This window comes from Parus major, chromosome 2, assembly GCF_001522545.3.
Source record: "Parus major isolate Abel chromosome 2, Parus_major1.1, whole genome shotgun sequence".
NCBI lineage: Eukaryota > Metazoa > Chordata > Aves > Passeriformes > Paridae > Parus > Parus major.
In genome coordinates this window covers 135,110,090-135,127,628 of record NC_031769.1, presented here as the reverse complement: position 1 = coordinate 135,127,628, position 17,539 = coordinate 135,110,090, and the positions used below count along the sequence as shown (strand labels likewise).

Below are 17,539 nucleotides of genomic sequence, written 5' to 3'. Positions count from 1 at the left end.
TACATTTTGCCTTTTGAGATAATAGTGTTTCTGTATTTAGAAGAAAATATGGTCTCTTCAATCAGAAGTATAAAAGTATTTATTGACAGATCATCTGTCTATCCTATAAATTGTCTTTCTTAGTATGCTCTTCTGAATCTGGTTCTGCTCTTGTGTGTAGTAATACTTTTATTTATAAAAAGGTATCAATAATATTTTGCTACTGTGGATTTTCTACCTAATGTAAAGTTTTTTGAATATCCATTGATTTTCTGAAAGAAGTAATGAGTATGAAACATTATTTGATGAGGTACAGTGTATCTACTTATGTTAAGTAGATACACTGTACTTAAGTTCTAGAGGTAGCTCCTTTAATCTATGCTGTGTTCATCAGCAGTATACGCCTGTAGCCAAAACGTCTTCTATATAGTTTGTAAAAATATATAGTGGATGTAGTGACTACAAGGCCACTTAAGTATATTGTACCTAAAGTCAACTTATACTTAAAATTTGAAATGTTTTAAGCAGGTCCATTTTAATGTGTAATTCACTGCTCACAGGCCAAGCATATTGAATTTAATTTAATGACTGAACAGGAAAGTTTCTTGTAGTGTATTTGCTTATTCTTGATTATATTTTTTTATATATGTTAAGTTTTGGGTTTATTCTCTTTTATTAGATGTTTTCTTTCAAAGATATGTTGAGGCCACAAGGTTTTCCTGGATTAACTGTCTAAATCATAAAGCCAGCCCACACAAGGGACTTTTACAGTAAGAGATGAGTTGTGGGCTTAGGGGACAGGTGGTGACAGCTACCTTCCATATCACATTTTGCAAATATCAGTTTTCAAGCTAGAAAGAAGACCAGCTGCAGAACCAACAGCAGAACAGCAGTCTGTATTTTATCTTCTACATTCAAATACCGTTTTTCTTCTTTTTTTTTTTTTCTTGACACAGAAGAACAGCTACTTTAGAGCAAACATATTTAGAATTCTTTTCATTTTCCAAGTTCCATAAATGTGTGACAATATTTTACACAATTATGTGGTTCATGGAAATAAACACTTTTGGCCATCATTTTTTTATTAGTTATGCAGGGGGAAAATTAAGTTGCAAATACCATTTCTTTCCTTTGTCAGGTATACAAATTGGTCTCAATATTGATTTTTGTACATTGTTTCAGACCAAAGGTACAAAATCTGAACCTTTGAGGTAGCCTTTGTATATACATCCATGATAAAATTTGTCTAATGAAATATTTTAGATTGTATTGCCTGATACATGTTTTTGTTTTTGTTTTTTTAACTAGTGAAAAAGGCCATAGATTTTAAATCTAGAGGATTTAAATTGTTTCCAGGGAAAGACAACAGCAACAAGTTTTCTATCTGTGAGTGTACTCCTTTTTTGTTACTTTTTTCTAGTGCAAGAGTGAAGTTTGTGGTGTGTTGTTTGTGTGTAATCATTTATGTATTCTGAAAATAGAACTGGTTTCTGCAGTCTGCATGGTGAATTTTTAAGTATGGTTCTACTCTAAAGACAGCCTTTCTATAAATCTGGCATTGTAGAAGGACGTTATTTTGTCAGTAATATTGCAATAAATTTACAGTATTTGGAAGGAAACAATTCACCCTCCTAGGTGTCAGCTGTAAATTTAGCTGTGAGTAGGAGACCAATTTTCTTAATTTCTACTACACTAGTAGTAGGATCAAATGCCATATAAACTGGAGTGTAGCCTCATTTACAAGTGCACAACCATATATGAGGTCACTGTTTGAATATTTTTTTAGTTCATAAAATTTGACATTTTAATTGATTAACTAGGTATAGCTTTAAAAATAGTGGAGATGCTTGGTGCCTTCAGTTTTAGTTACAGAAATTAGAAACTGAAAGTGCTTGACATCTCAGTGGACCAAGTCCTGATTAAATCGTGAGGAGTCAGTCAACTTTCTAGCACAAATTAAATAGGTGTGTCTCTAAATATATTAAAAGAATACTTTTGAAAAAGAGTATGCCATTTTTATAGAGGCCTTTTTGGAATAGAACCACATTTTAAATATTTAGAAGTAAATAAAATGGACTAAATATTTAGCGTATGTTGGATTATACTGCATTTCATCATTCTTCACAGGACTGAAAGGACTTTTACTTGAAGCTTCCTAGGTTGGACATTTGCACTAATTAGATGTTTAAAGTATTGGTAATGGATTCAGTTTCCAGAACTTTGCAGGACACTTTAGCAAACATTTTAGTCTTTGATTTTAGATTTTAAACTGTCAAGGTATTAGATATGATTTTTCTTTTTTTTTTATACAAAGATGTCTCCAAGACTCACAACCCTTTAGCATTCACCAAGTCAGAAAATAAAGCAAAGGATACTTCTGTTCAATTTTTGTAATGTCATCTATTGTCACATTCAACTTCTCGGTAAACTGCATCACCTAAATAGTTCTGTAAGACATTTCTGATTTACTTGAAAACATTATATCAAGAAATTTAAATTTTCTTTTTATACTTATTGGTGAATAGGAAACAGACTGATTATGCAGAAGTAATTGTAAGATAATTACAGTAGTGTTTATAAAGTACATCACTAAGGTCTCTCTCTGATGGCCCATCTGTGATTCTGTAGTTACAAATAACAATACAATAATAATGCAATGGATGATAAAAGAGATTGTTTATTTTGCACTAATCATTAAATTTTCTACTACATAAAATTTAATAGGAATTCCGTATTTATAATGATGTATCAGAAGCATGATATCCAAAGCTGATTGTTATGAAATTAATGATGAAATTTATCAACATATTTATGAAGGTCTTTAGATAATTTTATACATTATGATAGTCTTTGTAAAGCTGGAAACTACCTTTTCTGTTATTGATTATGCAGAATAGATTACTTATATGAGTCAATAATAAGTGAAGGTGAAAAACCTTAGTTATTTGTATCTTTAGTGATCATAATCTTGTCATAAATAGATAAATAAGTTTTTGTGTTCTAATCTAGAATTTGATTCTCTAGTCATTTCTGTAGCTGAGAATGTTGAAGAGATAGTATTTCATAATAAGTTTGTGTATTTAGCTGTTGACAAGATAATTTTCTCAGTGTGGCCTCATCTGGGTCTAGTGTCATTGCACTACAATGACAGATAGGGTCCTTTAAGAAAAACAATGACCAGCATTCAACTGTTAGTGAAAATAAGTGAATATCTATTTTGCATTATACCTTTTATTAGCAATGTCTGTAAAATTTTTGTCTAGCATTCTCATCTGTATGTCATTTCATTATTTTACATCTGGTTTTTTTTTTTGTTTTGTTTATGTATCAGTTGTATAACATTCAATACTAATGCACAGGTAATTTGCATGGGGTAAAGCCAGGTGATATTTGATATGATGACACATTGTGAAACAAGTATCCATCAGCTTCAGTTTAGAAGTGTTGACACTAATGAATGAATTAATTGGCGGATTTAATTAAATCTGGATTAGACCTGCAGAGTTTCTTGGTACCATTTTCATGACCAGACCACAAATGCCTTCCCTAGATGCATTTAATTTACTACAGGAAACCCTTTAATTGCTTATTGTGCATAAGCATCTGGGGTGTAAAACAAAAATATATGGACAGGTATCTGTGGAATTACATAGGGCTGTAGACTGAAAAGTCAGGTATTATGTCTATGTAAGTAACATCACTACAAAAATCCTAAACTGTGAAATTAATTTTCACTAGGTATTTAAGAGCAACCAGAATGGGTTTAAGATGGTGTAAATGTATTTTGGAATTGGGATCAAATCAGAAATCAATATCTACCTATAACACTTTCCTCTATATTTTTACTGCAGTATATGTCTCAATTTTTAAAAAATGTAATTATTTCATTAATTTTTCTTTAGCATAAACATTTTTATTTTTTTATGGGTATTGATAATTCCATATATTATAATTTAAAATTATATTCTGTAGAGTATTTCTAGGAATGAAACTTTCTGCAGAAGGTATTGAAAACCAATAGGATTTTCAAGCTTCCATTTCTGGTAGAAATGGAAGTGCGTAATAGTTCTTGTGTCTTGCAATCCAGTAGAATATTCTTTTTATATGAATATTTGCTCTATTACCCGTGTATGGGGAAAATAATGTACAAAAATAAAATAATTATTTTAAACATTAAAACATGAACTATAATAAATATAAATAATATGGTTTAAACAGTATTTTAATTTTTTACAGTTTTTATTTTTATTTTCTTCTTTGTGCATTGATATACATTGCATGGCCAAACGACACCATTATAATTTCTGTAATATTATTATCAGAAATCATGAATAATTTTTAACTAAAGTTTTAATATATATGTAATGTCAGAAAAGTTTGGAAGTCTTATATATATTTATATATATATATGCAGGGTACTTTTGATGATTCTGAGTTTCTCATGTCTCATATTGAAGCACCCAGTTATTTCAAAGAGAGAGTTAATTCTAAATGCTTATACTACAAGATAGCTTTTTAAAATTCAGTCAATGGAATTTTAGTTGTCAGAGTAATATATATATTTCAACACTAGCATGAACATGGGTTTCTGTAGCTAGTAGGTTTTTATCTCATGTACATCTACTGGAGGAGGAAAAGACTGAAATTTGAAACCAGGAAGAAGATTCCTGGCACAAAAGTCCCCTGAACATAGAAATCCAGATGAACAGAGATTGCCTTGGTGTGTTTTAGAGCAATATTTGACATGTTACAGGTGTCTTGGGAGAAAGGAGAGTAAATACTGTGGTTCCAGCTACAAGCACTGAGGTTGATAGGTTTTTTGAGCAATGTGCTGTGTTGAGATGTTTTCTATTTAAGCCTGTACAACATTTGCATTTGGCTTTTGGCTTTCTCAGGGGTACCAAACCAATTCTTCCCTTTCTGTGTATGTAAGAATACAAATTTCAAGGAAGAGAAACCCCAAGTATTCTGAATTTTATTCCTCTTCATTAAAAGTTGAAACTTAATGAACACCCTTTAAAGGAATATTTAGAATCTACTCTTTTTTTTATTTGTTTGTTTGTTTTAATCCCATAGTGTGGTTATCCTAATTACATGCAAACCTTTTCCTTAAAGGGAAGTAAAATTCTAATACTGCAAATCCATTGGTATAGTTCATCAGTAATAAAGATGAAGAAAGGCTAAAATATTTTTCTGCTTAATACAAATTACTTGGCTCCATATCAGCTTTTTTTTTTAAATACTTTTCTGTCTGCCATGAATTTATCAAGCAATAGGAGAATAACATCCCTTGCTAATTTTCTGGTTTTGTGAATAGGTGGTTGAATATGCTGAGATATGGTTAGCTTCTTACAAATTTCTGGAAAAATGCAGAGAATGCTTCACAGGAAATTTCTCTCTGAAGATCCATTTTAGTTTATTGTAAGATAAATGTATGCAAATCAAACTGGCATTTTGAGTTTACCTTCAAATCACCATATTTTGGGTATATATACATTTTCAATACTGATTAAGGACAATTCTCTCAGCAGGAGCTTATGCATTCAAGTTTTATTACAATTCAAGGAGAAAAGGTCAGCTCTTAGTGGAGATGACATTTATTAGTGTATGTTCAAAATAAAATCTTACAGCCCTAAACCTGATGAAGATTCCTTTAAATCTTACTGTTTAATAAAGAAATAATAACATTTCCATATGGATTCAATAATATTGCAAACAAACAAAACAGCTGATTAATACATCTGATAAAAACCTGTGTTATTTTTTTTTTGAAAAGAAATCAGAAAATACTTACTTTGATAATTACAGTGAGGATAAACTTACTTATTGAAACTAGAGCTTATATGGGTGACCATATTCTGTAGACAATCTGTTTTAAAAGACCTAAAATGAAAAGAATATATTCTCATATTTGTTAATTGCTTACCTTTGTATTTTCTAAAAGCACTGTTTTTTTATCTCCTTCTTTTGTTTATTTTATTTTGTTGTTTTTGTGTTTGTTTTTTTTTTCCAGTAAATGAGGGAGGTATTAAACAGGCGTCCAATTTGTGTCCAGATCCTGGAGAACCAGAAAATGGAAAACGGATAGGCTCAGATTTTAGGTAAAATATAAATTCTACCATTGTATCATTTCTCTGATACTGAACTTGGAAAATGAATATGTTAAAAATATATTAATGTTGCTGAGTAATTTTTCTAAACTGACCTTCTTAGTAAAAAGTGCACTAGAATTCTGTATAAAATTATGTAATGCAATGTAGCATGTACTTACTATGCAAAAAGATAAAATACCTACCTAGAAGAGATCATATATCTCTGAAAATCTGACAAAAATAGTATTGAAGGTAAGTTTACGTTATTTTCTCATGTAAATACTATGCTACATATATAAATATTGAGCATACATGTTGTATTGGAGGCTTTTGCAAAGGATAAAGCAAAACTGAATATAGCACAAGAAGAATAATAAAATCTCAAAGAAGAAATTTCAGATCTAACAGAAATATTAATTCACTCTAATAGAGAAATTACATTCCCTACAGTATGTTTTTCAGGAACCCAGAAGTTTGATATATGTTGACGTATTTCCCTAGTAGTCCTCACACTGGCATAGCACTCTTAATTCAGACTGTTTTTCTTATTAATTTTTCTGCATCCTCCTTTATTCACAGCTATCTTTCAAATTCCTTATCTTGTAAGATAAAAAAAAATTTTCAGTACTCTTTCAAAATATTCCATGTTGTTTTCTCAGTGAACTTGACTCCTAATTCCAGTAGTACCAGTGGTTGATGAGTAGAGACATACAAAATGAATTTTTGAGAATGTTATGGATTAATTTTACCCTCTTTTCTGAGTTTCTGATTTTGTTTTCCTTTTTATTTGATGAACACTTACTTAAAAGGGTTGACATTCATATTATTTTATATTTGACACACAAAGACACTTTAGAGTGAATAAAAAAATCTAAAGCTATGTTCTTTTTTCACATTATATGCTAATTTCACATTATGTTTACAAAACATAAGACACTTTAATGATGAAAGAAAAAAGACAGAAAGAAGTAGAAGGGTGATAATTTTTAAATTAATTGCTTTTATTACATTGAAGTTTGTTTTCTATACATTTTGTATTGTACCTATCACAGTACTCTTTTAAGCATTTGAAGATAACTCTTAGAGTAATTTAGATGTACAAAGATTTTACAAATTATGACACTTCATTCTTTTACATAGATTCTTGTACTTTTTTTGTGTGTGTTTTTTTTTTTCTCTTTGTAATCAAGCAGAAGACAGGATTGAAAATTGCATCCTAAGTAAATCTGCTAGCTAGCTAGCAATTATTACAATTTCTCAATTTGCTATAAATGTCTCCCTATTTCTCTAGTTTTGAGAAAAACAAAATTTCAATGTGCATCTGAGTAAGCTTTATAACTAATCTTGTAAATATGTAATTTCTAATGTTAGCTTGCAAAAAAAAGTTGATAATTTCAGAGAAATTAAAAAAAAACCCTCTTTTTAACTGTCATACTTTCTATAATCATTACTTTTGCTGGTGTTTTGTATTTTAACTTCAAAACCATGGCTTGAGAGAAACAGCATTTGACAGACAACTTGCCAGTTCTTTTCTAGTGCTATCTCTGCAAGTGATCACGAAAAGACCTACTTACAAACATTATTCTAGTTAAATGTATGTGAGGACAGTGACTCAAAAAAGATATTATGATGATCATGCCCTCATCTTTCTTTTTGGACCAAACTGCTAGGATTTCAGTTAGCATTATTCTTCACTGTACACTGGGATGATGTATCAGGCTTTCCTGTTTCAAATGCATTTATGAGAAAATGAAGGGAGAAGGCATTCAAATTGCCAAACAATAGTATAAAACATATACAAGTACCAGAGTCAATATATTCTCCAGTGTTTCTTTTTCCTAATTTCTTACTAATCTTGATTAATTTTTTTATCTTAAAAAAATATTTTTCTAAAAAAATCCCCAAACTATCTGTTTGAATTTATACTTGTAAAGAACAGCACTGGTGCCCATTAGTAAAACATGTATGTTTAGCTCAAATTGAACACTTCATACATTGATAAAGATCTTACAGGGAACCAAAATAGACTAAAAATTTTCAGCAGAATTAATAAAATTTCTGATTTCAATCCTTGCCATTAAGATAATGCTTGTTCAATTGCTTCACAAGCTTCCAAAATAATAATGTTACAAATTATTATTTTTATGTTACATTAAGTTAAAAAGATCTAGTACTGTGAAAAATCTTTTCCAGGCTAGCTTATACCTGGAATATAGAAAAATATCACACTTTCACCTTTTACTTCTTAAACTCACTCTTTCTGTAATGAAGGAAATAGCTTTACTTTAAGCTTGCATCTTCTCTTGCTTTCTGGAAAGAAAGTGACAATTCCAATTACAATACCTATATTTGAAAACACAGAAGTTTGGAAAAGGGTTTAGTTCTGTCTCTACTAAGATCAATCAAAATTTGATTTCTGTACAATTTAATATATTTTAGAGAAGAGCATGTTCTTGTCACATCTCCTTAGCTTTCATCAAATGTGAAGGTGTAGGTTTGGAAGTATTGTATTGCAGTTTTACTTCTGTTCTGATTATGAACACTACCTTCTCTCAACACAATTAATTTCCTCTTACATGGTTCTTACACAGATTTATAAAATCTGTAATGTGAGCTCTAAGACAAACTGGAGCATTCCATGACATTATTTGGGGGCTGTAATTCCATGTTGACCCTTTTGGATATTTTTTCTAATGTGAAAATTTCCCAGAGCAGTATTTTGGAGTATTAAATGCATTGATTCTGATTCTAGATGCCTATTTGTGCATAAAAGGTTTTACGTGTTGAAATAAAAACTTATAGCTGCCAGCTTTTCCTGTACTGAGAACATTCTACTTCAGAAAGAAAACTTCACTTCCCTTGGAGTTTCTTAACATTTTAGACACACTAGTGACTATTCGGCTGGAATTTGCAATTTTACTTTACTTCTCATCCACTAAAATAAACATATTTTCCATGTGTCCAGTTTCATAATCAATGCCACTATGTAAAAATATAAGAGGCAATAGATAAAGACAAAAAGTTTTTACATAGTCTTGTTTCTATTTTTTTTATTTCTAGTGGAATAAACATATTTAGACTGAATTATCCTTGAACCAGTGTTTTATTATGAGGCAATCATATTTTTCCTCCACTATCTCAAAGTCTTGTCTTCATGATATGAATGAATGAGCCCATCTCTATCCCTCTACCTCTGTAGTGTGGTCCCACTAAGATGTAAATATAAGATTCTGATCAAACCTATATTGCAACAAAGCAGTGAATACTGTTGGACAAAAATGGTGATGTCTTTAAAATACATATTCTATTGGCAGAAGGAAAAATATGAAGTTTATTATAAGGACAGTTTATTTTAACAACAGGTTGACTTACAGTATAACTAATGATAATATCTTCTTTAATTTTATATTAAAAATTAATTTATAGTTACTTTCTTTGGAAGAATGAAGTTTAGTATTGACTAGATTGACTAGTAGTTTCGCACTTGATTTTCCTTAAGTCTTCTCTGAATCACCTATCCTTCTCTGCAGACATGCAAGATGAGTTTCTAGACTCAGAAACTGGAAGCCAAACATCCTGAAAAATTAAAAAACTCAGCATGAGATACTGGTGCCTAGTTTATGTGGGATCTGTGCACCTATCACTTTTTAACAGTTAAGTGGCTCCTTTGTCAAGGACAAGTGCCAGACAATACAAGATTTGTTAGAAATGATGCTTTTTTTTTAAAAGATGAATTACCAATGACTGCCATAGTGTTGGGAAATCCTCATAAACTGAAATTTAGTCATCAGTTTACTTTTTTCAGCACACAGTAAGGATTTTTCTTGATCAGAAGTATGGAAGATTTAGATATTCTAACATATATCCTGGAATTTTAAGATTTTTCAGTAATATTTTCAAGTAATATATAAACTGATCTGTGAAAATGTTCCTATGGATGTTCTTGAGAGAGATGCTGTGACTTACCTTAGTTCTCATACTGTGACAACAAGGACAGCAGTAGAACCTCTCTGTAGCTTGCACATAAAAAGTATGGATCAGTAGTGTGTAGAAAGTTGCTAGGTTGCAAAAAAATATTCGTTATTCATAATCTTGAAAGCTTATATGTCTTCAGTTTCTTTTGCTGCAGGTGGAAGAAAGAATATATGAACTGAAATACTGATTGTTCCTTTATACTAGCATTAAAATATATGATATTTCTAAATTTACAAAGTGATAGAGATGGACTTTAAGAACTGATTAGTTATTTCTGGCTGTACATTTTCTTCTATGGTTAAAAATGGCATCCTCTCTCAAATTTGTTCAGTTGCACACATGAACTGAATAGCTAATACATCAGAAAAATGGTTTTGATTCTTTGCATAATTGATTATTTTTCAACAGTAATTTAAAAAACATATCAAATAATGGAGGAAAATAATCTAAAATGAGGTAGGTTTCTACAAAAATGCTAACTATTAAAATAATACTATTCCCTACAAACTTTAAATTAAGTTCAAAATTTTAAACTTGCTCTTTCTCATCCTTTAGATGTTGTATAGTTAATTTTGGACTCCTTACTGCTTTTAGTTTCTCTTACTTAAAAAGGAATCCCAAATCTGGGGCAAATTATGAAAACTTTGTAAACAGATATAATTTTATTTTTTTTTTCACATTTGTATACTAACTTTTTATTAAATATTTATTCATACATTTTCTCCTAATAAAAATATATCCAAAGTTTGGATTTTTTATGAAAATGCAAACCTAATGGCAATCATCTTTTGTCTGATTAGAAACAAATTTGCAGATAAAGTTACTGAGAGACATTCATGTCAAGCATTCATCTTTGGAGTTTTGAACTGCCATAGCATCTTATATTATATATGCAAAAGCTTTGCATAAATTCAGGAAAAATTAAGCAGTTTATGTTAATCATAGAAATATTGATTGGAAGGGTCCTTCAGAGGGCATCCAATCCATTCTCCTGCCCAAAGCAGGACTAATCAGATCAGCTGTGGCTTTGTTTACCCAGTCCTGAAAACTCCCAAGATTAAAGATTTCACAAGAGTTTGAGTATGCTGTTCCAGCTCTGCCCTCCTTTGTTGAAGGAAATTTATTTTAAAGTAAAATCTGAATCTTCCAAACTGTCCCTTGTGTGTTATCTGGCACATCTAGAAAAGTTTGGCTTCATTATCTTTGTAATGGCTCCTGAAATCGTTATGGTCTGCTATTAGATAGTACTTAAGCTTTCTCTTTGTCAGACTAATTAAGCCTAGTTTCCTTAACTTTTTAAGAGGGTCATGTGCTTTCACCCTCTGACTAATCCTCAAACTCTTGAGTTTTTTACCTATCTCTCTCTTCAAGTGGGAGGCAAAACATTGGGTCTAATATTGCAGATAGATCTTCACCAGCTGAGTAACAATTTCACTTGATCTGCTGCCACCACTTCTACTATTAAGTATATAGTTTGTTTTATTCAGGATGAGAACATGTTACTATCTATAGTGCAGAACATTGTACCCCCACTTGTTGAGATTTGTGAGGTTTCTATTTGCCCAGTAATGGACTTAGTCAGGCTTCTGGATTGAAGGTCTGCTCTTCAGTGTGTCAGCTACTTTTCCTACTTTAGTTTTGTCCATAAATATATGGATCCATAAATTCTGTCTCCCCATCAAGGCTGAGGATGAAAATATTACACAGCATCAGAACCTATGTTAATTTTATGATGCTCAGATTATTACTGTCCACCAGCTGAATATGAAGCAATTGATTCCTACTCTTTAAGCACAACTTTCAGGCCAATTTTAAATATATGTCTATTCAGTGCATATTTTGTCAGCTCTCCAAACACACTGCTGTAAAAGGCGCTCTCAGAAACATTGCTGATGTTGAGCACTGTTACACTGAGAATTGCTACATCTACGACTGGGCCGTGTAGCCGGTCATTTTGTCATAGAAGGCAATCAAGTTGATCAATATCATTCAGCTTTGGTAAATTTGTGTATGTGCTCTTTGTTTCCAGTTCATGCTTTACTAGAGCACATGTTTCCAGAGATCAGTGTATGATCCCTAGCATCTCATTGCCCTTTTTAAAAGTTCATGTAATGTTAGCCTTTCTACAATCAGTCAGAACATCTCATCATAGCTTTTCATAAATGACACCCATCTTGCACAGACTCAGTCAGATTTTTCAGCAGCTTTTGGTGAAAGCTCTCTGGCCACCTGTCCTTGAATATAGCTGCCTCCTTTTACCTGTTGTTTCCAAGTATTGGCTGTCTCTCTTCTTCACAGATCATGTTGGTACATACAGATACCTAGGAGCATATCTACTGTAGAAATTGATGCAGAAAAGGCATTTAGTGCTTCTGCCAGTATGCTTTCCATATAGGATTTCAGCAACACAAGATTGCTTCATCCATTTACAAATGAACTCACATTGTATATGAACTTGCTTTTGTGACTAAAATACCCTAAGAAGTTTTTTTGCTTACCAATGTGCCTTACCAGTCTACCTTTAGCTAGGGTCTCATTCAAAAAGTCTAATTTAGTTATACAGGGAATACTAAATTAGTAGTTCCAGTTCAGAAAGCTCATTAATCATAAATGATCAAAAGATGCACTATAAATGGTTCCTGTATTCTGAAGATTTTCTCTGAGCATTAAGTTTTCATCACTTTCAATGTTAGCACACTGAAGAAAATGGTCATTGACTGCATCCACAATATTTTTTAATGAATATATTCTGCTTCTGGAACTTTCTGAGATTTTCATACTATCCTTGAGATTTTCCTTTTCTTACTAATGTATATCTATATTGTATATAACAATGAACAACTTCATAGCTATATCATGCTTCAGTTCTCTTGAGATTTACAAAGCAGAAATAGTCTATTCACACTTTTAGGGAGTTTCATCTGATAAGCAGTTTAGATCAAAGTCAGGAAATCAATCCGTCCTTATTTTTTCACACTATTTTTGGTCATTTGTTCCCACAATCTGTTTTCAGACTACTCTGATAGTTTTCTCTGATCTAATACCTGCACAGAATTCAGAGATCCCCCTAAAACCAGCTTCCACAATCTGATTTTGTTACTCCACAATTTTTACTTCTCTAACATACAAGAAGGCTGAGATCAGATCTTTCACATGTACTCCTTTCAGTACCTTTGGATATGTAATAGATATCATCAGTTTTATCCTATCAAGGATCTCTTTGTCCTATAACACAATCCTTCCATCATTTGAGATTCTGTCAAAGAAAAAGAAAATAAAACATAAAAACTTTAAACCCTACTGAAATCATTGCTAAGTCACCACACCACACAAACCCTCATGAAACTCTTGGCTTTCTTTTTTGTTTTGTTTTGGCTTGGAGCTGATAATTTTTTCCTGGTAATTTGCATGTCCTTTTTTGAATCTACATCATATTCACCTCCTGTACTTCATGCACCATCTGATGGATGGAAGTGACACTACCATTTTGTAATCAAGTTATCAAACTTGTTTTAGAGAAAGATGAATTTCTGACTGAATTCTTCTAGGTTACAGATTAAAGGTATTGGGAAAAAAAATACTGTAATCAGAAACAAGAAGAATCTCTCCTTTGGTCACTGTATTGGCCATTCACTTAAGGGTTGGACTCCATGATCTTTGTGGGTACTTTCCAATGCAGAATATTCTATGATTCTGTGATTCTCTGATACTCAAAAATTTGGAAAGAATTGAAAGAATTTCCATTTTTAAGAGTATATAAATAGATAATGACAGCAAAATATTAAAAAATGGTAATCTTGACTATGCTTTTAAGTTCCTGAGAGACACATTTTCTTAACATTTTCTTGACAAGCTCTCTATTATTGTCTTTTTTTACTTGATCTTCCATTGGAACTGATCTCCTACTCTTCCATTTTCTTTCTTATACTGGTACTTTATCATCTGCATATCTAATTGTCCTTAGTAGGCCTCACTCACAGAGCAGATACATGTCACAAATCATGTAAATTATCCAGTCTCACTCTGTTTATGAGTCCAGTCATATACTTATAGTCATATACTATTAAATATCAATTTAGTAACAAAACTTATTTGGAGAAGTAAATTTGGACTTCATAATGTGAGCGTTATTTACACTTTTGTAGGTGATAGAAATAATTTTGATACTTGTACAGTCTTCATAAACATTCAGACCTCTATGATTTTTGTCTGTTATGGATTTTTGCCAGTTTAATTTTATTTGAAAATGGTGTACTTCCTGCTCAGCATTTTCTCTTTAAATCAGTCCATGGCTAGTTAAAGGACATATATTTCCTTGTTATTTTCTTCAAGTGTTCCTTTTTTTTCATAATAATAAAGACACTCAGATTTTCTCAATATGACTTTCTGAAGCAGATAATTATGAAAATCTAATCTTGAGAAAGATATTCTTGTCTTCCCAATTGCCATATAGTCCCTGTAGCAGCTGTGGATAATTTTTTACATTAGTTATAGGTAATCATTGTTTTTCACAATTTTGAAATATCCTCCAACTCTATGATCTGCCTTGTGGCTCTTTTTCTTCAGTTGCCTTTCATCCATACATTGCAAGGGCCTTTACATTATGTTAACTTTTTTTTTTTTTCAGTTTGTCACTATTATATCTCCTTTTTTTCATGAATTCTGCAGTTATTCTTTATCCTATTCTTTCACAAATATTCTTACACAAACAGGAGCTGTTTTGGAATAGTTTGTAGAGCTGTTTCCCACTATCAAATCCTCCTTTTCTGAGATGTCTGTTCAGGTGAATGTATCATCTTTCATGTCCTCATTTTCTTAGTATCTATGTCTCTGTAAGGCCCAGGTACATCCCAGATTTCATCAGCTATTTTGTGCTGACACCCTTCCTTTTAAAATATCTAACATCTCTAACTCCCTTTAGTTAATTCTTGTTTTGATAAGTATCAATCTTCTTCAGTAGCTTTTTCATCATAGATGCATATGAATGTATTATTAATGAATCAGGGTTGGGAGATATTCCCAACATATTATTTATATCCTGAGGTCTACACTAGGAGAAATAAAATGTTTATTTTATTGAATGGTGAGAAAAAGAAATGGTGATTTCTTTTTCAGTCTTGTTAGTTGACGTTTTGACTTTTCTTCTAGGTGATTCCCTTATGTCTCTTTCATATTCCATTCACTTAACATAAATAAATACTTTCAGTTACACAATGTCTAGGTTTTTCAATTTTTACTATATGGAGGTCTGAAGTTAGGTCAGAAAATAGTCACTTGACCTCCAAATGGCTGTTAAAAGAGATAAACCAGCTCCAGACAAGTAGGCCCATAGAGGGCTGAACATTGTGCTCTACCATGCTAGTACATAGCCTTCAGCCTTTTGCTGTTGAGAACAGGAACTTCTGGATTGCATATTTGTATTGCTTGTCAAGACCATCATATCTAAAGGAATGGAAAAAATGACTGCTGTCTATTTGTTTAAAAATGCTTCTTTTTATGTCATTGTTTGATTGTAGCTTGGGAGCAACAGTACAGTTCTCCTGTGATGAAGATTATGTGTTACAAGGTTCCAAAAGTATCACCTGTCAGAGGATAGCTGAAGTTTTTGCTGCATGGAGTGATCATAGACCTGTATGCAAAGGTAAACAGATTTTCTTGCATTCACAGTGATTATTCCATTTGTCATCTGTCCATTTTTTGATAGCTGATCCTATGAATTTTTTTGTTAAGTACTGGAAATTTTAATCCTAGTGTCCCTTTCTTAGTAAAAAAGGATTCACCTATGCTTTGCTTAGCATGAATTTAGTATTTCAGTATGCTTTTTTAACTAGGAAACTTACATTATAAATTTTGCTTCATAAGGAGCTGACACAAACCTGTCACACTAAATGTTAGGACTTATCAAAATTGCAGTGATTTAACATAAAATCAGTAGTTTGCCAAGCTTCTTCATTACACATTTTATAAACAGATAAGAATTTCTTGAATTTTTAATAGATAAGTAGCAAAGAAGTAAGTGTACACCTGGTTTTGACCCTGAGCAAATGGATAAAGGGAAAAAATAATCAGTAAAAGAAGAAAAGCACAAATTAATTTTGCTGAAAATATATTATGCAATGTCAAGTACTATGATGAATCCCTGAATCAAGGAATGAAAGTAATAGTGTGTAGGTACATATTGGATACTAATATTTGTAATGAAAATACTAGTGTGCACAAATACACAGAAATTGTCCTTACTACAACAGTTTTTTTTCTGGATTTCAAACTTAAAGTACTGAAAGAAAGTGTGCCTTAGGAACATTTCAAGTCAGTATAAAAAGTAGACATTGAAGGGTCAAAGTCTTAGATTTCATTCCACTATAGAACGACATGGCTCCTTTGAGACCTTCACTATGTGACTACACCAAGAAAAGGCAGCAAACAAAGCTCATAACTATTCTGTAGCACACAGGCAAAGAAGCTGTGCTTTATATCCCAACTCTGCAGCAAAGGATGTTCAGATGGAGCAGCAAATTGTCTAGAACACTGTATTTCCCCTCCTGACATACTTCCCAAATACAGATAAAAGCTGCAAGGAGTCATACAATTTCTTATTAAATATACAAAAATTAAATAGACAAAAAGCCATGTTTGGTATTAGTCTCACTTGTGACCCTTATGTCTTCAGCTAGTAATAGTAAATGAGGAGCCTTCCTCTCACCTCTCTACCCCCAACTTCTTTCCAGGCATCTGGTGTGATTTTAAACACACTCATCACCAGAGCATTGTTTCTCTGAGGGGAGTGCAAAAGTGACATTGTTTCTAGAGGCTAATGTGAGGGAAGGAACAAGCCTTCATCCAGCAGCAGCTGGATCTTCCTGTGTTCAGTACTGATAAATAAACATGCTTTATGAAAGTGCAATGCAACTCTAGGTTTATTTCAAATATCTAAATGTCAATTTTCTTATTCAATTATGCAAGATGGTCTGTCAGAATACAGTGGAAGAAATAGCTCTTTACCTTTTGCAGTTTATGTGGTGTCATAATAATCACTGGAGAAATAGGATAGGCTCATGTTTACTTGAGGTTGCTTGTCAGCTTTACATCTTCATACAGGAAAAGTTAACCAGTAGAGCATTCAGCAAAGATCTGAATATCTAGGAAAGAACAATAAAAGTGTTATTGACTTCAACAGACTAGGAATTTAGTGCCTTAAAACTGTCATTTGAAAGCACAAAGGACACAGTTTATATCCTTTGTAAAATTTGGGAAAGGGATTCAAGCTATGTAAATAAGTTTGTTTTTTTTCCACCTGACATGCTATTGTAAATAGCCACACAGACTTTCATTTGAAAATAAATACCTTTTGTAATCCTTAGAAATAGATAATGCTGTTTTGTGTTAGCCTAATTTTTACAAGCTTCCTTTAAACTTTTCAGTGCTTTGGCCATTGATTCAATGGGTTGTATAGGGTCATAGGAGAAAAAAATTGCTGACATGCCATATGCCAA

The 17,539-nt window shown here is 31.9% G+C and overlaps 1 protein-coding gene across 3 annotated transcripts in view; it reads left to right on the top strand.

Annotated features, from left to right (window-relative positions):
* The window catches only part of CSMD3 (CUB and Sushi multiple domains 3), a 569,626-nt gene that overhangs the window by 243,699 nt on the left and 308,388 nt on the right, over positions 1 to 17,539 (top strand). For 2 of the 3 annotated variants that reach the window (XM_015619103.1, XM_015619105.1), the window contains 3 exons: positions 1,288 to 1,365; positions 5,993 to 6,080; positions 15,563 to 15,687. In XM_015619103.1, coding sequence (XP_015474589.1) covers positions 1,288 to 1,365; positions 5,993 to 6,080; positions 15,563 to 15,687 — 291 coding nt within the window. The remainder of the gene's footprint in view (positions 1 to 1,287; positions 1,366 to 5,992; positions 6,081 to 15,562; positions 15,688 to 17,539) is intronic. The other variant, XM_015619106.1, reaches the window with a different exon arrangement.